The sequence below is a fragment of the Vicia villosa genome, unplaced genomic scaffold, assembly GCF_029867415.1.
Source record: "Vicia villosa cultivar HV-30 ecotype Madison, WI unplaced genomic scaffold, Vvil1.0 ctg.000009F_1_1_3, whole genome shotgun sequence".
Lineage (NCBI taxonomy): Eukaryota > Viridiplantae > Streptophyta > Magnoliopsida > Fabales > Fabaceae > Vicia > Vicia villosa.
Window position 1 is genome coordinate 608,771 of NW_026704939.1, and position 24,582 is coordinate 633,352.

Consider the following 24,582-nt stretch of genomic DNA (forward strand, 5'->3'; position numbering starts at 1 on the left):
GAACACAAGATTATAAGTCGATTTATGGGTAAATCATCTGAATGAATTTATGTGCAACGATTTTCTTAAAAAATTCAATAAAAACTCATACCATATTTTTAAAAATGGGAAAAATTTGCAAAATTTTCACCAATTCCAAAAAAAAAAATCAAATAATTTCCAGCTATCAGATATTTGCACAATTTTTTGTCACCGCTATCAGATATTTCATAATTTTCAGCTTTAATTAGAGTGAATTTAGCTTCAATTAGAATAATTTTTTTTATCAACTGTAATTTTAAAATAGGTAAATAATAAGAAATATATTTTGGTTGTTACAAAATAAGAGAATGATGTATAAGTGGGGGTGGTAGGACAAAATGAAAAAAAATAAACATTTTGATTAATAAAAAAATTAGGGGATGTGTCAAAAGTATAAGTCGATGGTAGCAAGAAAAAATCTTATCTTCTAGCATTATAACTCTTTGGCCCATCCAAACAATAAAGTAACAAAGCCCTTAATAGAAGGCTTTTCTTGTTTAAAAAAAAATCTGGTAGCAGTATCATTTTCAAACATCTCTTTCATGAATTTGACTTCGAAGCCAAACTATATGCCACCGTCGTGGAATTTTTTTTGTAATAATCGATAAAACTCTGACTTTGGGTGTGTCACGCATGATGCAATTAACATCTAACCGCAAAAGTTCGCAGCTGAAGCTATATATACTATCAAATATTTCTCAGCATAATCTCATTAAAAAAAAATGGCAACCACTGTTTTTCGCTTATCCTTGCTTCTGATATTACTATCAAATGCAGTCTCTGATCTATGCAACCCACAAGATAAAAAAGCATTGCTCCAAATCAAGAAAGACCTCAACAGCCCTTACCTTCTAGCCTCATGGAACCCAGACGCCGATTGCTGCACTGACTGGTACACCGTCGAGTGCGACCCCAATACCCACCGTATCAACTCCCTTACTATCTTCGACTCCTCCACCTCACACACCAATTTCTCCGCCCAGATCCCTCCCTCCATCGGCCTGCTTCCATACCTCGAAACTCTCGTCTTTAAAAAACTTCCAAACCTCACAGGCCCACTCCAGCCCGCCATTGCCAAACTCACCAACCTCAAGTTCCTCAGAATCAGTAACACAAATTTATCAGGCCCGGTTCCTTCCTTCTTAACCCAACTCACAAATCTCACGTTTTTAGACCTCTCTTTCAACAACCTTACCGGTTCAATCCCCGGTTCACTCTCTCAGCTTCCAAAACTCGCCGCACTTCACTTGGACCGTAACCACTTAACTGGTTCGATCCCTTCATCGTTTGGTTCGTTTAAGTCCAGTTTATATCTCTATCTCTCCCATAACCTTCTCAATGGTTCCATCCCAACCTCGTTTGTAAACCTCAACCTGCAGAATTTGAATGTGAGTTACAACAGGTTGTGCGGTGAGATTCCGGTTGGTGGAAAATTGCAAAGTTTTGATGTTTATGAATATTTTCATAATAAGTGCTTGTGTGGTTCTCCACTTCCCAACTGTACCTGATCCATAACTATAATTAGGCGCCAAATAAAGAAGTATGTCATGAATTTTCTACCATTGTGAAGCAAAACAGTAAATTTAACTCTATCCCCTCCCCTCCCCTCCAAACTCCCAAACATAATCTAAGTGAATAAATCAGCTAGTTGCTCAAATGATGAAATAGGTAGCAAATGAAAGAGATGTTTCATCTTTTTCTTAACCAAATGACACTTTAACTCTATCTGTTTTATTCTCTTATGTAATGAAGAATTGGGTGTAATATAAATATATCTTACATATTGGTTATCACAATACAACAATGTTGGAAAAAAGAATAAGGCTATAAAGAGATTTTTGTGAGAAATTAGTAGGAGAAACTATTTCATTTCCGAAAGCGTTTTTTTTTTGAAAAAATTGACTTATTTCGGAAGTTCATTTCCGAAAACATTATTTCGGAAGTTCACTTCCGAAATACTGCGATTTCTGCAGATTTATCAAAACACTCCCCCTCCCCCAATCATTTACCCTAAATCAAAACAAAAAGTGGCAAAGGCGAAAATTTGTGCAAACAAAATTCCAAAGCTGCATCAAGGCTCCAATCACACTGCTAAACAACATTCAAAAGCCCTCAATCCTAACACTTTGTAAGTTTTGAAATTTTTAGATCTATTATTCAAATGCATGTTATTTAGGGTTTTAATTGCATAAATGATATATGGTTAGGTTGTTAGTAGTATTTAGGTTGTTTAGAAGCATTTTGATTTGGTTTTGAAGTTTGGTTTAGGGGTCTGCCATGGAAGTTGCAGAAAACTCCATCGCAGGGGTGTTTCGGAAGTTCATTTCCGAAAACACCTCCATCCCAGTTTTCGGAAATGAACTTCCGAAATGTATCAGAAGTTCAAATTTTTTTGTTTTTTATTTTGTCTATGCATATTAATCGTTTTCAATTGTTTACAGGAACATGTCAGGCAACCAACCAGCACGCAGGACTGCGTCTTCTAAAGAGGGCGCTAAGGGAAGAAAGGGTTCTTCAAAGAAGGAGGTGAAAGAGGTGAAGGAGGTGAAGGAGGTGAAGGAGAAGAAGAAGCTTTTGACTGGTTCTGCTTCTCGTCCCCTGGGGGTCCATGGCTCGGACGTGTAGGCTCAGCCTTCAGGCGTGATCAACGCTGATGGTTCTGATACTGAGTGGGATGAGGATTGGTATAATTATCTTCATTCGGAGGAGTTCGCTCGTCGGGAAGAATAACGTGTTTTTATTTTGTTTGATGTGTATTTTGTAACGCTCGTCGGGCAGAATAACATGTTTTTGTTTTGTTTGACGTGTTTTGTTTTGTTTTGTTCTGATTTCGGATTGTATCGCACAGTGTTTTTGTATTAGATTTATCATGTTAGTTTTTGGAAGTGGTAACCGGGGTCGGAACATATGACGGAGGAGGTGGATGTTCGGAGGAAGAAGAATCGGAGGTACGTCCACCGCGAGACAAAGGAGCCAATCAATGTAAGCTATAGTTTATCATTATCATCTGGGGACGTCATTTCTAAAAAATCAAGATTAAAAATAATAAGATTTTTTTCCCAATTTTTTGTAATGACGTCCCCTGATGATAATGATAAACTATAACTTACATTGATTGGCTCCTTTGTCTCGCGGTGGACGTACCTCCGGTTCTTCTTCCTCCGGACATCCACCTCCTCCGTCATATGTTCCGGCCCCGGTTACACCTCCTCCGTCATTTGTTACTTACAGTAGTACGTATTTTTATTAAAAGAATAAAAAAACCTTTTGAAATTTGGAAGCCTTTTTTTCTCCTCACCACTCTCTCATCCCCACCTACCCGTGTTCAACAATATGTAACTTTAATTTTATGTAATATTATCGTTGTAATCTTCACCCGATTAAATAAAGCGAATTGTTGTTGTTTTTCATTTTATTCTGTCCAGACATATTTTCGGAGGTTCATTTCCGAATTCTCCAAGGGGGGTGCGTTCGGAGATGAACTTCCGAAACACCACATTTTCTGAAAAGTAACTTTATTTCGGAGATGCATCTCCGAAATCAATATTTTATATTAAAAAAAACACGTTTTCAAAGATACATTTCCGAAAACACCTTTTTTAAGAAAAAAAGTACAGTTTCGGAAATGAACTTCCGAAACAAGGGGTATTGTGGTAAATTCACCAGGGGTGGGCAAGACGGTTAGGAGGTGGGTGAAGAAATTTTCTTGGGAGAATGATAATTTCTATCGAGAGGATATTTTATAAGTTTGTTTACTTGTTTCTATTTGTTTGATTTACAAACCATAAATTTCCCATGTTTACAGCCTATAAGAGAAATTTCTAAATACATCCATAGAGTATTTTAAACACTGAGAGAGAGTGAGAGTTCCACGCACTTCTCTCTACATACTACATTTATTATTATGACTTCACATATTTCTCTCTACATACTACATTTACTATTATGACTTCACTAATCTACTTCTTAATTTCTCAACATTTTTCTTTGGACTATTCCACTAACACTAACAAAGGGCTTAAGCATTTATTAGTTAAATGGATCAAACATGTTGATAATCTAACACTCCCTCTTAAACTTGATTTGTCATTCCAAGTAAGTCTCTTAACATAATAAAGTCTTCATGCTTGAGTTGTTTCATGAAGATGTCAGTCACTTGATATTGAAACTTCATATCACTATGTCAAATTTGTCTTTTAGCAGCACTCCTACGAAAGCGCTTTTAGGAAAAAGCGTTGGTATAGGTTTCGCTAAAAACAAAATTAAAAAACATGCAAAAAAAGCGCTCTTATAGGGGGGGTTACGAAAGCGCTTTCAAAAAGCGCTGGTAAAGGCATGGGTACGAAAGCGCTTTTCAAAAGCGCTCTTATAGGGGGGTTATGAAAGCGCTTTCAGAAGCGCTGCTATAGAGGGTGGGGTACAAGAGCGCTTTTTCCCTAGAAAGCGATGGTAAAGGCCTGGGTACGAAGGCGCTTTTCAGAAGCGCTGTCATAGCCTTTTTAAAATTAAAATTTTTAAAAACAAAATTATACTAACGCGCGTTTCATAATCCCTAATTCCTCTTTCTCTGCCCAGAAAACGCAGAAAACTCAGAAAATCAACTTGCAAACTTCAACCTCATTCAGGAATTCACGATTTCACGCACACGCATTCACGAATTCACGAATCCACGAATTCACGAATTCAACCGTCGGCTGCAGAAACTGATTATCCATAACTCACGCAAAGAAGAAGCCGAGAGAAGACGAAGGAGATATTGAAGCTGAAGAAACGTACAGGTTCTTCCATTTTCATTTCAATTCTTCATTTATGTTTGTATGCTGATTCTCTATGTTGATTCTGATGTAATGGGGTTATTAAGGGATTATTTCATTTCAATTCTTCATTCTGTTTGTATGCTGATGTTGATTCAAACAATTGAAAGGTTTGAAAATATGAATATGTGTTTGAAATAAATCTTTATTCTTAATGTTTTAGCTAATAATTGAAGAAAGTTGGACAGTACTTGTCCTAGTTCCTTAGTGCAAAGTCACATAGTCAAAAGGATATCTTAACTTGGAGATTGTCATTTGTTATTTGTAGTTCTTTGTTGAGGTCTTCATTCTTACACATAGACATTTCTTAGATTTTATTCACTTGAGAGGAATTTGGTTCTTTCTTACCATATGTTTTAACTTTAGTTTTACATCTTCATTAATAAGTGCCTTAAAACTAGTTAGAAAAAAAAAACAACTAAAAGTTAGTGAACAAATTAGACATTTCTTCCATTATGGTTAGTTTACTGATCTTTATAAATCTTGATCGTTTAGTTCATTGTTTTTCTAGACTTTTCGAAAATTAGTATTAGATTTTAGGTTCGTTTTGGTAGGAGAGTGAGAGTCAAATCTTAACACGAATCAAGTTCAGTGACGTGATGTGATAACTCACATTTGAGGAAAATTATTGAATCAAGTTTAGTGGCTTTTTCTCTTGGAATAAACTATTGAAATTGTTCTAACTCTTTCTGATTTAAACACTTTTAATCTTTGTTTTAGTTAGTTTTGTTATTATGAATGTTTATTCTTTGTAGTTATCTATTAAAACTTGGTTGTTATGTGTGATTATTTCCTTTACTAATACATGTTTAGAAATTGTTATGTGTGATTATTAAAACTTGGTTGTTATGTGTGATTATCTCCAATTTTTCCATTAGCTTAATTGATTTCATTTTGTTCTTTGAAGCTCGCTTTACTCAAGCTCGGTTAAAGATTTGTAGAATTTTTTCCAGCAGCTTAGTTTGGTGTTTCATTCCACTAACGCTTTTGAAGACTTGTAGAATTTCTTCGGTAGATGGTGAGTGGAGCAATTATCCGGCTATGAAGGAAATCATGGATTTGTAAGTGGGATCATTCTAAATATTCGTGTATATTTATATATTTAATTATTTGTGAAATTGATCTAATATATATGCTTTTATATTTTTGTTAGATCAATACAAGTGTTCCGAAGTCACCGAGACGCACAGGTATCCCGGACTAAATCAAACAACATTACTTGGATCAAAGTGCAGGTACATTATTTTTCACAATTTTGCTTATAATATTTATGCTACTTAATAAAACAAGACAACTATAAAATCTTATTTTTTTTTCTATGTAGTGTCCGATACAACGAAACAGTTCAGATTGCGGATACTATGTTTTGAGGTTTATGAAAGAAATCCTTCAAATGAATCAATTAGAGATTCCAATCACGGTATGGATTTATAACTTAATTAGATAACTTCTTATAATTTATTACATTTAACTAAATCATTCATATTATGTTTTTGTTCTGTAGTACTTTGACGAATTCCGTGTTGCTTCTTACACGAGACTTAAGTTGGAAGAAATCAAAGAGGATTTGTGTCAATTTTATATTCATCAGCTATTCATGCAGTAGGATTTGTGTCGATTTAATATTATAGTACTCTAGGATATATGGTTACTAACTTTGTTCATACTGTTGCCAATATTTGAAGTATAATATTGTTGATGTTACAGATTTAGTTTGTTTGACATGAGTTAGTTACATGTGAAACTTTCTGTATTCATACTTTACATGATTTAGTTTGTTTGACAAGAACTATAATGATGTATATATATAATTTTGGATATTATAATGGTATTATATTAGTATATATATAGTCCTACCTATGGTTGAAAATATATTGTCGAAAATATATTACAGGTCGAAAATATTACAGATTGAAAATATATTACAGGTCGAAAATATTGCAGGTCGAATTGGGAGGCTAAAATTACAAGTTGCACTTTAAAATACCTCATTTAGCAACAACAGCGCTTTCAAAAAACGCTCTTAAAGGGCCACCTACTAAAGCGCTGCCTAAGATTAAAAAAAAGAAAAATAAATACAAAAATACGCAACCTACGAAAGCGCTTTTGGAAAAGCGCTCTTATAGGGGGGGCTACAAGAGCGCTTTTTCCAGAAAAAGCGCTCTTATAGGGGGGTCTACCAAAGCGCTATTTCTGGAAAAAGCGCTCTTATAGGGGGGGTCTACCAGAGCGCTTTTCTGGAAAAAACGCTCTTATAGGGGGCTACCAGAGCGCTTTTAAAAGTGCTTTCGTTACATACGCCAGCGCTGGCTTTGGCAGCGCTTTAAAGCGCTCTTAAAGCCCAAAAAAAGCGCTCTTATAGGGCTTCCGTGTTGTAGTGTATATTTGGCCTACACATCTTTTCTCTCTATGCACTTATTTAGGTAGTGATAGCGTGTATCAATATGTTTGTTACGATCATGAAAAACAGGATTCTTTGCAAGAGCTATGGCTGACTTGTAATCCACAAAAGTGTTGGTTGGTTCCTCATGTGACATTCATAGTGCTTTCAAATATTCCTAAGCCACACTACATGACAAACATAACATATGTAGCTGTAACGTATTCTTCCTCAAAAGTTGAAAGTGGGACAATTGTTTGATTCTTCGATAGTCAAATGTAAACTGTATTTCTCATTAGGAACACAAATCCGCTAGTACTCTTCCAGACATCTCTATCTCCAACCCAATCACAGTCACTATAACCAACTAGCTTATATCCCTTATCTGACGAGAACCGTAAGCCAAAGTATATTGTACCTTTTATATAGCGGAGAATTCTTATTGATACATTGTGTGTTTATTTTTGTGCCAAAGACCTCAAAGAAGGTGTCTTCTTCCCCATTTCCCATTGATAAGTCCTCAAAGAAGTCAAGTGGAAAGGACCCGCAATCGGCCCCCACCTTTCAAGTCCTAGGTCGTTCTTAGCCCGCGTCACGCGTTGATGCTTCAAACAAGTGTGCTTTTTTATCGAGTCGGTCAAGTGGAAAAGGGCCATCAATCGGTACTCCGCAATTTGTCTTTAGCTCGCGTTGGTCGACGTTGATGCTATGATGCGATCTTATCCCCTACTTTTCTTGCCTGATGACATGATATTATGGTTAAGAGATTTATCCTCCATTTTTCTTACCTTGATGACTCGATATCTTGGTTAATCTCCCCCTTTGTCCTACCTTGATGGAAGATATCATGGTTAAGGTATGTGCTACTTGAGTGAGTGGATATTCCTCAAGATTTATAGTTTGGTTTTCTTGACTTGGTAAAGTGCTTGATTATTACATGTTTGCCTTGCTTGTTGGCATTTCCATGCATGTATTCCTGTTACGTGTATGTTTACCAAATTTTAATTCATGTTCACATATCTTTCACATGTATTCCTATTACATGTTTTCCATGCATGTATTCATCTTACATGTATGTTCCCAATTTTGATTCCTGTTCACATATTTCACATGTATTTCTGCTTCATGTTTGCCATGCGTGTATTCCTGTTACATGTATGTTTACTTGATTGTGATTCCTGTTCACATATCTTTCACATGTATTCCTGTTACATGTTTACCATACATGTATTCCTGTTACGTGTATGTTATATTTGTGATTCCTGTTCGCCTTTTATATTTTTGATTCATGTTCACATGATATATTTGTGATTCCTGTTCGCCTGTTATGTTTGTGATTCCTGTTCGCCTGTTATGTTTGTGATTCCCGCTCGCCTGTTATGTTTGTGATTCCTCTTCGCATGATATATTTGTGATTCGTGTTTCCTGTTATGTTTCTAATTCTTGTTCACATGTTATATATGTGATTTATGTTCACATATCTTTCACATGTATTTCATGTTACATGTTTACGATGCATTTATTCCTGTTACGTGTATGTTATATTTGTGTTTCCTGTTCGCATGCTTATTTGTGATTTATGTTCACATGTTATGTTTGCGATTCCTGTTCGCCTGTTATGTTTGTGATTCTTGTTCACCTGTTATGTTTGTAATTTGTGTTCACATGTTATATTTGTGATCCTTGTTCACATGTTATACTTATGATTCTTATTCGCATGCTTATTTGTGATGTCTGTTCACATGCTTATCTTGTGATTCCTGTTCACCCGCTTACCTGTGATGTTTGTTCACATGTTATCTGTGATGCCTGTTCACATGCCTATTTCTGATGTATGTTCACATGTCTTACCTGATGCTTGTTAGGGTTTTTGTGATGTTGCTTGTTCATCGCATGCTCCCTTAATTTCTTGACTCTGTCTCGCTAGGAGACGTGGATTGAGATAGAAACAGAATGTAGTTAGCTAAACTATGACGCTCTGATTTCTCCATTGCATGTTGGAGGTACTTAGGCATAGAGTTCGAAAAATCTAGCGGGCGACTTAATTATTAACTTGTTTATTCTTTCATTGCATGTTCCCTTAGCATTAAGCTTTAGACTCACACACACACCCTTAGATTAGAGACAAGCGAGAGCGGATCCTGTAGAGTACCACAAATGTGAGGGGTGCTCATACCTTCCCCTCGCATAACCGACACCCTTATCTTTTCTCTTGGTCGTGAAACCTTGCTTTTTCCCTTTTAGGTTTTCTTTGGTGTTTTCCTTTCCCTTCTCGTGAGATAAATAAATATTCGATGGCGACTTCATTGTTTTGATGAGTTTTTCTGGTTGCTTCAAATCCATATACAACTTCAGAGATGAATAATACAATAAGGAGGTAACTAAAATAGAAAAATCAGTCCTACCGACAATGAGGTTTTAGATCATCAATGGTAAATTACTGAAAAAACTTCTTTGAATAAGAAGAAAAAAAGCAAGCAAACAAGAAGTACTCATAGAAGTATACGACTCCGACTACTCCATTCATACAACTCCTTAACTTCCCACAACTTATGACAATTTCAAAGTCTTAATTGGAGAGATAAATGTGATTAATGATAAGTTCGATTTCATAACCCGACACTTAATTCCAAACAAAACACAACTACCTCGAGATTTGTTGTTCCATGATAATTTTGATAACGGATAATCTCATTTTGAGCCTCCAAATAGTTCATACCATGACATGCCAAATCATAAAACCCCCTTTTAGACTTTGCCTTTGATGTTGAGTAAAATCAACGGTAAGTATTTTATATTATCGTATCCACAGGGATTAGGGTGATATCAAAACCGTTCAACAATTTCTATATTTCTAAGCATAAAGTTTCAAATTTGTTTGGTTTAAAGTACGAAAAGTAAAAATTGCGTAAATAACGAAAGATAAGTTCAAAGGAATAAACTTGTTGGGAATTGGTTTTCATTCACCGATTCAACTTGCAAATCTCGGATCAGTTATACACAATTTATGCTTATTTCATTATCATCACGTATTTCTCACAACAATGGTCATGTCTAAACATTTGTTGAGATTTCTTACCTTATGGTTTAATTGATGATTTCTCAACCTATTAAACGATACGGTAGCATTAAGATTCAATACTTAAAGTGAATATTAAACTTAAATCTATGTCTAGCATTTAGAGTTTAATAGTTGTTATCTTGGATCGAGATTAGAATCGTATTTGTCAATATCAATTCAATCCATCAAATAGACGGTAAAACGAAGATAACAACAATAATGATTCAAACATAAATTATATATAACCCCATGATCAAAGAAAATACACACTGTTTCGGTGAACTACGACCAATCCCAACAAGAGAGGGATTTAGCTACTCATGGTAGCTTGATGAACAATGGGAGAATGGAGTTGAATTGACATTAACGATGATTTCCCGACTCTTGATGTGTATCCAACTCCTTCTACCTAAAACAACCTCTATTCCTATTTCTATCACAATTATATGTTATGTTACAAGAGTAAAAACTGAATGAATGATTTCTGAACTATGCTCTGCTCCTTTTATAGCAGATCTGGCCGCCTGAGTTCGCTACGCGAAAGGAAGTTCGCTACAGCGAACGTTTGCTTCAGGTTTAAGTCTTTGAGTTTGAACCGCCTTCAACAGACCGCCAAAGTTCGCTATAGCGAAATATGGTTCGCTGCAGCGAACTACCTTTGCTGCTGCTTGCTGCTAGCGAAACTGGATGATTTGCTTCTGACTTTGTTCGCTACAGCGAAATATGGCTCGCTGCAGCGAATCGGGCCTTCGCTACACATTCGCTGCAGCGAATTGTCTGTTTTCTGGATTTTGCCTTTGACTGCACTGGCGTTCGCTACACGAAATATAGTTCGCTGCAGTGAATACTCTGATTGCTGATTTTTGCTTTAAGGCCATATCCTGCACAAATGCACACCAAACTAAGTAAGATAAATGCTATGTTTTAATATGATATTTTAACATGAATTAAGCATTTATCATCCTTACCACCTAAAGAAAGAAAACTCTAAAAAATAATACTAGTATCCATAGGAAGAACAATATGTCACCCTAACCAATTAAAAATCTTATACCAAACACTACTAACGTAATCGCTAGTGAAAAACATGTGCGAAGCTGGCTCAATGAAAACATCAAAAATAGGACATAATATAAAACCAGAGTCCACAATTACCTTTCTCTTTAATAAATTTTCTCTAGAAGAGAGGGAAACCTATCAAGAAAAAGCTACCCAGAGAAAACAATTACCTTAGATTGTGTCTAAATACCCCCAAATGAAGGGGTGAGACAAATTTCTTATGGAGGAGAGTTGACTTGAAAAACTTGAAGATGCTAGAAGTGAATGATAAGCAAAAGACACCGAGAAAGTACCATCCCTCACAAGCTTCCAAATTCAATTCGCTCTGTCTCTAAGGAAAAATATGCCCTCGAATGACTAAGAAGAACTCAACAACAACCAGTTCCTCATAAAAAAACCTCTTCCACATGAAGTTCCAAATAAGGGTCTCATCTAGCCACCTCCTTACCTCTCCCCTATCCACCTCATGATACTTAGTGATCATAAAAAATAATGAAACCTATCCTTAAGGTGTATACTCCCAATCCAAAGGTTAAACCAAAAAGACATCTGGAACTCTGATATGACCTTCCTAGTGATATTTTCAACAAACCAGTATGAAAGGTCTTCCTGTTTATAACCAAGAAGGGAAACACATTTTTACCAAGAGGATGAATTTCATAAGCCCGAGTCTCTACCACCTCTTAAATAGGAGACCATAGTCGCACCATAACGAGAAATCAAGATATCATTTCAAATGCCAAAGACACTCGAAATAAGAGGTCGTCTCCACTTAATCAAAAAAGCTAAATTGACTATACGGAGATATATAATTCCAAACCACCTCTATTCTTAGGCTTACACACATCAATCCAATCAACTCAAGGAATTTTAAAATCACCCTCAATCTCCTCACAAAAACTTTATTTAAATCTGAACTATTTTTTCTAAACCTTTATTATCTGAATTTTATTTCTGTAACAAATTATTCACTTAATACTTAAATTAACTTTTTAACTGAATCAATACAATATTTTTTTTATCGCACTCATAAATGCTTGATATAGATAAAAATGACTAAATATTTAAAATTTTGGATTCATGCTTATATTTTATATTTTTCCTCTCTACGTTTATATCTTTATTAAAATTTAGAAAAAAAATTTTTTTTTTAAAGTAGATCTTGATTCTCAGTCTAACATTTCAATTTAGTTTTAAAAATACTAAATTATGTAGATAAATATTTATTTTAAAAATGTTGATTTTCTTTTTAATATTTATTTAAATTTGAAATGGTATGAAAAGATAAAGATGATGAAGTTTTGGATGTTATTATAATAAACATAAATTAATATTTCTAAATTCAATTTTGTTGAAATCAACTTTATCAAATTTAATTCTTTCAAAATCAATTATATTTACCCTCAATCTAAACTCACTTAAAATAAATATAAAGACAAAGAAGAGAATAAAATGTCACGTGTTTTTTGTGTTTAAAAAAAAAACAATTATATAATAGAGACAAAAGTATTACTATTAACCCTCTTTCTGAATTCTTCAAGAGACAAGTGAGTTAGGCAGGAAACCAACAAGATGAAGCCCTCTTTTATCGAAATATTTAAGTCGTCGTGATTGATCATCATGCAGGAAAAATTGACTAAATACTGCACATTCTCTACAAAAACTTAAGTGTCATGTGCATGTATATACTAGAAAATAGAAATGAATGAAATGTTTCTTGTACCAAAAGAAAAATGAGATTTTCTAGATCAATCCCACCCATGTTAAATGCATCCAAATTCCAAATTTATACTAGTACTCTTTAGATTTCTAGTTAAATGTTTGTTTTTCTTAATAAAGTCACTATCTAATTAATGCTAATGCATCACTTTTAATTTATTAGTATTGATTTTATACTTGTAATAATTAAAACATCTTAATAATTAATAAATATGTTTTTTTATAAAAAAATTATTCTCTTTTTATTTTACTATTATATATATTATTAGTTTTATTTAAAGGAGTCATATTATTTTAGCTCTCTTACGGGTTTTGGCCCTCTTGTTTATATATATATATATATATATATATATATATATATATATATATATATATATATATATATATATATATATATATATATATATATATATATATATATATATATATATATATATATATATATATATATATATTTTAAAACATACAGTAAATGTTACAATTGAAAAGTTACTTTTACACTAAAAGTAACTGCCACACGGTATAAGGTTTTGATTTTATAAACTTTTTTACTATTATTTTTTATTTGTTTTGATAAAAAAAATACATAGAAAATATCTCATTACACTTCTTGATTCTCTCTGCCGTCTGATAAAATTTTAATTATATCTTCGTAAATGCACATTTGGAATTTTTTTTTAGATTTGGTTTATTTTGTAGGTACATCTACGGAAGCGTTAAAAACATAGTGAAAGTTTGGAAAATACAAATAATTTTAGCTTAATAAATCTTCTAGAGATGCATCTACGGAACGTATTAAAAACAGAGTGTTTCGTATATTTACATACAAAACTTTCTAAATTCAATTTTTTTAACAAAAATGGAACATCAAATTACAGTGTGCAATTTATACATGTATAGATGTATCTTGGTGTACTATTTTCCATTGCCTTAGGATTTAGGACTTATGGTTTACGGTTTAAAAAAATAGAACATTAAATTATAGTGCAGTTTATGCGATACATTCTTTGAGTGTACTATTTTCCATTACGTTAGAGTTAGGATTTATGATTTAGAGTTTAAAAAAATCGAACACGAAAATATAACATAATGTTTTGTATGTACATCTATGTCATTTTAATTTTATACGTTTTCGTAAATATACTTAAAAAAAATACATTTGAATATACATCTATAAAAATAAGATGATATTTTTTACAACGTGCGTATGGTGGATAAGAAACCTAATGAGTGGAGTTAAAGTTTCTTAATACATATAGGGTGTAAATAAATGGCTTAAGATTTTTGGTGAAAACATATTTATAAATATCTTTAAAAGTATTTATCTATTCAGTCGTTTTTCTTTTCTTTTTCAATCAACCGGACACATTTTTGTTTCTTATCCTTTAATGTTGATACAGCTAAGAGATACTAAAAGTGGTATTGCTACAAACAATAATTAAAGATGAAGAAGGCACCTCATGAATATGCTATCTTTATGAAAAGAATCATTTGCCCCCACAGAGCACATAATGACAATGCAGACAAATCACTACAAAATTTGAATTTGGATTTGGTTCCTTACCTTTTATTTTTAGGATTAAATATGTTTCTCATAGGTTTCCTTTTATTCACAAAACTACAAGCCATTTCTTTGTCATCTTCATTAAGTATTTCTTTAAACTTTGGAAAATAAAGAAACCAAGAAATAGCCATTCATGATATAGTTCCAAAACCTCTTTGATGTAATCTTAGCCCAGTAATTGGACTACAGCGGTAAATCTCTTGAGATGTTAAAACGGATTAATCCGACAATAAATGAGCGGGTGCTAGTGAGTCCTAGACTAAAAAGGTCTTCTATAATATGGATTCGAAAATTATTATTTAAATTTGACCTTAGATAACTTTGGACTACTCGGCCCTGGAAGGCTTCGCGCTATCTGACTCTAAACTTACTTTTTTTATTTTAAAAAATTAAATAAAAAACTCCATAATATTTATTATAAATAAAATTTAAAATTATTTTATTTTAAATATAATACATTTTTTAAGTACTACATTATCTCTTATAAATACTATAACTTGTTTCTAAATATATATGTTTAAATTGTATAAAATAATACTTAAATATTTAACATAAGGGAAAAACTAATATAATACGATGAAATAATGTTGATTATATTAATGTATAATATTTAAATAGAAAGATTGAATAAAATAGAGATAAGATTTAGTGAAGTGATAAAAATCAATGTGTTGTTTTATAGTAAGACAATATAAATGTTAATATATATTTTTTAAATTTATAAGTATTCAGGCGTAATGGTCTATCCACGATTCATATGGGCTAGCCCTAATGGGTATCAGACTTTTCGGGGTCGAGCTAAAAAAACCCTGAAAATTATGTGCTCTAATTTTAAGGCTTAAGCCCTGTGATTATTTGGGCCTTGCAGGCCGACTCATATGGGCTATAGTCCATTTTGACTGCTCTACCTCCTGCAAAAGACGACATTTGAAAAAAAACCGAATGAAATCATCAATTCAAAGCATACATATTTTGAGACTAAAATGATTTGGATTGACGGTGGACAAAATTGATTCTATTAGAATTAAAATTGATATAATTGATTTAATATAATTGAGTTTTACTAGAATTGATTTATATTTGAATATATATATATATATATATATATATATATATATATATATATATATATATATATATATATAAAAGTTAGTTGAATTGTTTTTAACATTGTTAACCGGCTCTTTATCAACGTTGACCCTTTTCGAAACTTTTAAGTCATCTAACATATGCAAAAATATAATAAAGTTGTTAAAATTGTTTTTTATTTTTGCCAAAACTTATTTCAGAAGTACATTTTCGAAATTTGTTAGGTGATTTATTTCGGAAATGTACTTCCGAACTAACGCAGTTTTCAGTCTACTAAACCATCAACAATGTAGTGTAATAGGAGATAAAATGAATGATGTTTACCTCAATTGTAGCTTTCTATGTTCCCTTTAGTATGATCAACCGTTTGAAACTTGATTTTGAGACGAAAAATTGATTGAGAATGATGGAGGTTTTGGAGAGGGTTTGTGATGAAAATGATGAAATAGTGAAGGAGGGAAAATTGTATATGAACAGATTATTTCGGAGATATATCTCCGAAACAATATCTGATACTTAAATCTAACGTTTTTTTTATAATTTTCAGAGCTTTCTGAGACGCATCTCCGAAAACATCACAAAATGAGTGTTTTCGGAGATACATTTCTGAATTCTGGAAAAATCTAAAAAAAAATTATTTCAAACATGCATTTTTAAAATAGGAGTATTTTTAAATTTTTGTTGGAAATTCTTCCCACAAGGGATTAAAAAAAATCCTCAAAAGAAATTGTCTACAATAGCCGTGACCCCCATGACCCAAGGGTCTTGCATAGGATCTTGAACCCTCACAAAAGCCCAATTTTTTTTGAAACAGCAAACTAATTTATTGAAAAGCACAGGGCATGAGCCATGCCAAAATCCTTAACTTATATTACATATTGCTATCAAAATAGCATCCAGATTAGACCACACTAAGACAGAAAAATACATCATTGCCACAGAATGAAACATCCATACTAGACCACCCTAAAACAGAAAAATACACCATTGCCACATAATGAAACATCAGCAGCCAATCCCTCCTAGAACAGAAATTCATATTAGATACACATTTTTCAGAAAACTACCTGCACTCTACAATTTCTATATTGATATCCATATCAGCAGAACTGCCAACATTCCATAACCTTTACAAAGGAACCAAACAGGAAACGCCGACAAAAACGACAAACCTCCACACACAAACTCTAACAACACTACATCGATTCAGACACACTGCTATCTTCATCTCTAATGACTAACAGTAGGGAATCCAAAGCTGAACCAAATCAGATCCGAGACGGCATTCACCTGTGCAATCAAAGGCCAAGACATGGCCTAGGATTTGCCCTCCATTGAGCGTAGTTGAATTTTACGTCCAAGTTGGTTGAGGACAGCCACCTCTAAGCAAATTCAATAGTGTCATCGAACATCTTTTCAGTTGCCGCTTTTTTGTTGCAGAAAATTTTGGCATTCCTCGCTTTCCTGATATTCCAGACACACGCAAACCAAATGACTCTGACTTTCGATGCCGTTTCCTTATCACTTCTAATCAAACCTTCGAATTGAGCAAAATGATCTCTACTATATCTGTGTAGAGCAGTAGATATCTGCAGCCACTTGCAAATGGATTTCCAAACACCTGAAAAATAATTACACTCGAAAAACAAGTGAGGTATGGTTTCCTCAACGTCGCATTCCCCGCTACACCTATTGGAATCTTGTCCTATGACATTCCTTCTAAGGAGGTTATTCTTAGTGGCTAAACTATTATGTAATAACTTCCATCCTAGGCATGAAACTTTAGGTGGTATCACTTTGTACCAAACCTTGAACCAAGGAAAAGTGTCAATATTCGGATCAGAGTTTGTTAACTCCTTATACAATTCTTTAACGGAAAAATAAGTTGAGTTTTCCCAATCTCCTATTTCAAGCTCACAAAGCTTTTTCCACCAATTTGAGTCTTTGCTACTAACGATGCCCCTCATGACCTCTACCTCCCCATATCTATTCTTTAGAGCTTTTAACCAAAGCTCGATCCCTTCCGATTTAATTTTCCATTTCCATTTTCCTAAGAGAGCCAAATTAAACAATTTCAAGTTTCTAATGCCCAAACCCCCTCCTCGTATGGAGAACACACTTTCTCCCAATTGACCCAATTTATTTTTCTAGAATTCTCACTCCCTCCCCATAAAAATTGTTTAAATATCGATTCTAGCTTAGAAATAATACCTGTCGGAGCTTTGAAGAACGAGAGAAAGTAGACCGGAAGCGCATGAAGGACTGATTTGATTAGTACTACCCGGCCACCAAAGGAAATGTACCTGTTTCTCCAGCTCCATAATCTAGCTCTAACAGCCTCTAAAACACTTTGCCATGCATCTAATCTGTTCATGTTATCACCAATGGGCAGGCCAAGGTATTTGAATGGAGTAGCACCTTTTTTACAATTTAGAATATTTGCCGCCTCTTCAATCCATCTAACATGAATGTTAAGCCCTACAATCGTGCTCTTGTTGAAATTAACCTTAAGGCCTGACATAACTTCGAACAGCAGTAGGTTTGCCTTAATAATCCTGATATTTGACCAACTTTTTTCCCCAATAATTAAGGTATCATCAGCATATTGCAAATGGGTGAAACGATCTGTTCCTTTCTCGAATTTATACCCAGTGAATTTGCCGCTGTCAACTGCCTTTTTCATCAACATACTAAACCCTTCCGCGACAATAAGAAAAAGGAATGGTGATAAAGGATCACCTTGCCGTAATCCTCTTTGCATCATGAACTCGTTAGTCGGGCTGCCGTTCACTAGAATAGATACTGCCGAAAATTATAGACATTCTGTTATCCACTGCCTCCACTTTTCATGAAAGCCCATTTTAAACATCACACAGTCCAAAAAATTCCAGTCCACTGAATCATACGCCTTCTTGAAATCGACTTTGAACATAAGCAATTCCTTTTTATTTCTCTTAGCCTCATCCGCTATCTCGTTCGCAATTAAGATCCCATCAAGGATCTGCCTGTTTGATAAAAATGCTGATTGTGATTCAGAAATGACAGATCCTATCACTTTTTTTAATCTATTTGCAAGAACTTTGGATAACACCTTGTAAATGCAGCCTATTAATGCAATTGGCCTGTAGTCTGAAATTTTTGAAGGATTACTCTTCTTAGGTATTAACACAATAAACGAGCTATTGGCACCTTTCACCATCCTGCCATGTTCATGAAATTCCGACATGACCCTCAAAAAGTCTTGTTTTATTTCCTCCCAAAATTCTTTCACGAACCCGAAATTTACGCCATCCGGTCCTGGGCTTTTGTCACTGTCACACTCCCACACTGCTCTTTTGATTTCTTCTTCTGAAAAACTCACGCACAAGATCTTCGTTTTGAGTCTCTTCGATATGATAACAATTTAGGTTTTCTGGTATTGCTCTAGATTCTCTACTAGTGAAATGACGACTGAAATGTTCGTATATTGCGTCTTTGATTTCCTTCACCTCCGTAGCCCTTCTTCCATTTATGTCAAGGCATAATATCTCATTGTCCTTTCTTCTCTTGTTTATACATCTATGAAAATATTTGGAATTTGATACAATAAAGTTGTGAGGGACTTAAAAGATGGATTATGTAGATGAAACATATTTAGTTAGGCAAAATCACAAATAATTAATGTTTAGGCAGTCTTATGTAAATGTATGGATTAAAAAAAGATAAAAGTTAGTAAATAATTTTAGAAGATTTGACTAAATTCATTTGTGTATGGTTTAGGGGTGGACAAAAAACCACCGTCCGTTACTATCCGACCGATCCATGCAATCCGAATTGTTTCGGTCGGGTCAAAGTCGGGTCTTCGGGTCAAACGGGTGCATCTTCCGGTTTGCTGTGGATAGTCACGGTTCGGTTCGGTTGATTAAAGTGAATCCAAAGGTAACCGAATCCGACCGCATAATAGCCTTATTTTTTTTGTTTTATTTAATATTTATACTGGGCTGGACTGTATTGTTTGAGAAGCCCAAAAGTTTTACCAAATCTCTATATAAACCTAACACAACACAAGTGATGAATCTTGAAAACCCTAGCCGCTGCAATAGTACAATCTATTCTTCTCTCCTTTCTCTCACAGCTTCACAAATTATACCTTTCATATAATCTCTTTCACAAAATCGAATCCCTTTCACAAAATCAAAGAAGTGGCAAAGGTTTTTAACTCAACCATTCCTAAAGTTCTGTCTTTTTCAATCTATGGGTATCATTTATGTTTTAACTCAACCATTTCTGTTTCTTCATTTCCTTAATCAGCTTCTTGTTGTTTTTATCCTATATATTTTCTGGGTGTTCAAGAGTTGAAAAGAAATTGGAGTATAGGTATTTATGTTATTTTACAGTTTTAATTTTTCACTTTTCCTTTAATTTTACTTACTAATACTGTGATATTTCTTTTATTTTGATTTGTTATTTTTTATTTATTTTTTAGGTGTCTATTTGCAAGAGGTTCATCAATACTCTGTGAATATATGCGGTGCTCTATATGGATTAGGATGACTTATTTGTATTATCATGTTTTGAAGGGTTGAGACTGTTGTAGTTTAATTGAGTAATGACCTATTATGTAACTTTTTTGTTTAGATATATTTTAAATCATTTTATACACTATACACAAATAAAATTTATATGTAATAATGATAATCTTAATTTGTTGAATAAGTAAAATACTGTCTGTTTAAAGAATAAAATTACTACTGTCCAAATTTAAATTTAAAAAATTTGGAAAAAAGTGCCAATTAAATTATATAAATTAAATAAAAAAATATATTGAAACAAAACCGGATTAAATCGAGCTAGAAAACCGAACCCGGAAAAAACCGAATCCGAAATAACCGATTAATGAACCGGACGAAAATGGGCCTATATTACTAATCCGAGGGTTGGGCCGGTTTGGGGTTTTGGGCCCGAAACCGAACCGGTCCGACCGGTTGTCCACCTGGTTTATGCCAAACTAAGGGTGTGTTTGGTTCGAAGTAGATGGAGGGGAGGGGAGGGGAGGGGAGGGGAGGGGAGGGGAGGGGAAATTTTTAATTAAATATGTTTGGTTCAAATTTAAGGAGGGGAAGGGAGGGGAGGGGAGGAGAGCAAAATCCCTCCAAATCTCACTTTTTGAGTTCCTCCGAATTGGGGGGATTTGGAGGGGAGGGGAGGGAATCTGAATTTTAAACGTAAAAAATTATTATATTTACTAAAATATCCTCAGTTTAATTTTAATATTTCAATTTTTTTTCGTGTTAATGCTTCTCTTCTATGTGAGTTTTCTCGATTATTTCCATCAACTTATTATAATTATATCCACCTTCAAATTTTTTTCAATTTTTTTTAACTTAATACAAATCATAATCATTACATTATTTTTATAATTTTTTAAATATTTTTTTATGTTATTTTTTCTTCTAGTTTTGTTATTTATCCTATTACATTTTCTTTATATCAAATTTTAAATCATTTACTTTATTTTATTTTTTTATTCATTTTATTAGAAATTTAAATTATTAGTTTTAATAATAACTTATTTTATGTATTTGTTTTGTTAGATGATTCATCACTATTTAAAAATTATTATTAGCATATAGTTTCATTTGTGTCAGAGAGTTATAATATGAATCAAGTGTACTCAGTTTATTAACGTTATGGTAAATTATAACGTTTTAGTCCGTAAATATTAAAAAAATTATTACCAATATAACATTTATGAAATTTTCATATTTGAATATTATATCACTTATATAAGATCATAAGGGTAAAAATGTAATTTATTTATAAAATCCCTCCCCTCCCCTCCTGAACCAAACATATTTTTAATTAAAACCCCTCCCTTCCCCTCCCCTCTCTTATTTTGAACCAAACACTTATTTGATTAAAAAAAATCCCTCACCTCCCCTCCCCTCCCCTTCCCTCCTTTAAATCCCCTCCCCTCCCCTCCCCCTCATTTGAACCAAACACACCCTAAGACTTGCTCTCTTTGGATGCTCTAATATCTCTTGAATCAGCTTTAAATAAATCAGACAAAGGCGTAAACATATTCCATATTTTTTGTCTTTTCATCTAATAAAAGCAACCAGCATTCAACAAGTCACGTGTTTCACATTATTATATAGGAGTGGATTTTCTCCAAATTGTTTATCCAGTCAAATCTGAACCACACGTTAACAGGTTAAACATTCTATAAGTATCAGCACCCTCCAACTCAGTTCTTACCATTCAACCTTCTAAATTTCCAAACCCATCAAAAATGAGAAACATGTTTAATCCTGCAATAGCTCTAAGCTTCCTCTCCCTCTTGTTACTCACCCCAGTTACATTCTCTGAAAAATGCAACCCACAAGACAAGAAAGTTCTCCTCAAAATCAAACAAGAACTCAACAACCCTTACCTTCTAGCCTCATGGGACCCAAAAACAGATTGTTGTGACTGGTACTGTATCGAGTGCGACATCAAATCTCACCGTATCACCGCCTTAATCATACAAGACTCCGTACCATACACAAATCTCTCCGGCCAGATCCCTCCTTCCGTCGGTGACCTCCCTTATCTCCAGAATCTCGAATTCCACAAACTTCCCAGACTCACAGGCCCAATTCAACCCACCATAGCCAAGCTCAAAAACCTCAAATATCTTTTCATTGAATACACCAATGTCTCAGGCCCAATACCCTCTTTCTTGTCTCAACTCACAAATCTCCAGCTTCTTCATCTTTCCACCAACAACCTCACCGGTTCAATCCCCAGTTCACTTTCACAATTACCTAACCTCGAGTCCTTACACTTAGACAGAAACAAGCTCACAGGCCCAATTCCAGAATCATTCGGTTCATTCAAAAAGCCCGGGCCAGACATCATCCTATCTCACAACCAGCTTTCTGGGCCTATTCCAGCTTCATTAGGCCAGATAGACCCAGAGAGAATAGACTTATCCCGAAACAAGCTTGAAGGTGACGCGTCTGTGCTTTTCGGGAGCAAGAAAAGGACACAGATCCTTGATGTTTCAAGGAACTTGCTGTCCTTTGATTTGTCAAATGTTGATTTTCCAAAGCAGAGTTTGATATGGTTGGATCTGAATCATAACAAGATATATGGGAAGATTCCGGTGGCGTTGACGAAAGTGGAAAATTTGCAGCAGTTTAATGTGAGTTATAACCTGTTGTCTGGTCAGATACCGCAGGGTGGTGAATTGCAGAAGAGGTTTGATGTTTATGCTTATTTTCACAATAAGGGTTTGTGTGGGTCACCGCTTCCACCATGCAAAGTGATTAAGGAGATGGCTTAGCTAAGTTCTAAGTGAATTTCTTGTATGCTTTTAATAAAAATAAACTGTAATTTGGGTACACCATTTGAATATGGTCTATGTTAAATTGCTGAGTATGTTGTATTTTTATTTAGATGAGGACTAAGTTATCTTACGTACATCTCTAAAATGTTGGGTATTATTACCTGACTAATGTGTCATCAAGGAAAAAGATAATATATATAAGTTATCATATTTTAACTCAATTTAGTGTGTGATAAAAACAATAATATATGTCTCTTAAAAATGCTCTAAATTGCATTCATGGTGATTTGTGTTATGCAAATAGTGAAGTTTGGAAGCATTTTTTCATTCCATATTGTCTACAATGGAGACTCTCGTCATAAGGAAGAAGAATAAGGTGAAATACACGGTTAGAATAAACCAAAAAGGCTACAAAACTAATATAGGCTAATATCCTCCCTCAAAGTTTATTTTAAGATAATCCAAAAAAAATACACTAAACTATTACTTTTTAGTTTCTTAATAAATATTTTTTTATATAAATTGAGATTCAAGTATAGGATCACAAAAGAGAGATATCACATAAGTACTTAAATTTTAAATACATTAGCTATTATATATCTAACTTTATATCAATTTATACGAGACTTGATCACTAACATTTAAATTAAATAATTTGTTCACATGTGTCTTATTATAAATGCATGATCAAGTCTCCGAAAGACACAATGCAAACTTTCGATCTTCCGAGAAACTAAAATAATGAATTTGATATTACTTATTGAAGAGTCGGAAGAAAGTAGTCTATTACTGGAGTTTGAAGGGGAGGGGAGGGAAAAACTTCCAAAAATAAAATTTTAAAAAAATATAGGGAAATATTTGATATTTTTTGAAAAAATAGTTTTGTTTAGAATGATAAAAGAGTCCTTATCATTACTAAATTTTTAATTTTCAGAATACTATAACAACCTAAAAGATATTTGAAAAATTTATGTAAGCCCTTCAAAACCCTCCAAAACCCTCATTCAATACAATTTTTAAGTTCTCTATTTTATGGGGTTTTTGGTGTTATGAATAAACTCAAACTCTCCAAAACCCTCCTACCCAAAATCTTTTTATCTTTTTCACTCAATTCTTCCTATTTTTCAAAGCTCTTCCCTCCCTTTCCCTCCAAACTCGCAAAAATAGTCTAATAGATCTAACATTCTAGTCATTTATTTATATAGATCCAACATTCTAATTATTTATAGTTGATATTGAATTGAAGCATTTACTCTTAAATCCAATCATCTTTCATATAAGTGTGTGTCCTCACCTCTTATTACATAATCTAATGCACAATCAAGCTTTTGTTCTCCACCAATTTGAACCAGGACTCATGTCACTTGTTGAGATGTCAAGAAAAGATGAGAGCAACAATGCTCTAGATCTCTAGACCATAAAGAGAATGAGACATTGCATTTTCACTCAAATTTTCTAAATATTATGTATGTTATTAGGTCATCTCTTCGTACATTTCATTCATTGTAACAATATAATATTTGAGATATCTCAATCCATTTATGGATTCTCTTGGATATTTGACGA

At 33.7% G+C, this 24,582-nt stretch overlaps 2 protein-coding genes and 1 long non-coding RNA gene across 3 annotated transcripts; all 3 read left to right on the top strand.

The window, feature by feature from the left end:
- The first annotated feature begins 721 nt into the window (after nt 1–721).
- Nucleotides 722–2,866, top strand: LOC131621526 (polygalacturonase inhibitor-like). The gene is made up of 2 exons (XM_058892570.1): nt 722–2,149; nt 2,463–2,866. The coding sequence occupies exon 1, from the start codon at nt 744–746 to the stop codon at nt 1,527–1,529; it is 786 nt and encodes a 261-aa protein (XP_058748553.1). The 5' UTR covers nt 722–743; the 3' UTR covers nt 1,530–2,149; nt 2,463–2,866.
- A 16,614-nt stretch (nt 2,867–19,480) lies between these two features.
- Nucleotides 19,481–20,370, top strand: LOC131621527 (uncharacterized). The gene is made up of 2 exons (XR_009289619.1): nt 19,481–20,063; nt 20,173–20,370. It is a non-coding gene; the product is annotated as an uncharacterized LOC131621527 (long non-coding RNA).
- Nucleotides 20,371–21,883: 1,513 nt separating this feature from the next.
- LOC131621528 (polygalacturonase inhibitor-like) lies at nt 21,884–23,325 on the top strand. The gene has a single exon (XM_058892571.1). It carries the CDS (start codon nt 21,979–21,981, stop codon nt 23,011–23,013), a length of 1,035 nt encoding a protein of 344 aa, XP_058748554.1. The 5' UTR covers nt 21,884–21,978; the 3' UTR covers nt 23,014–23,325.
- The last annotated feature ends 1,257 nt before the right edge of the window (nt 23,326–24,582 follow it).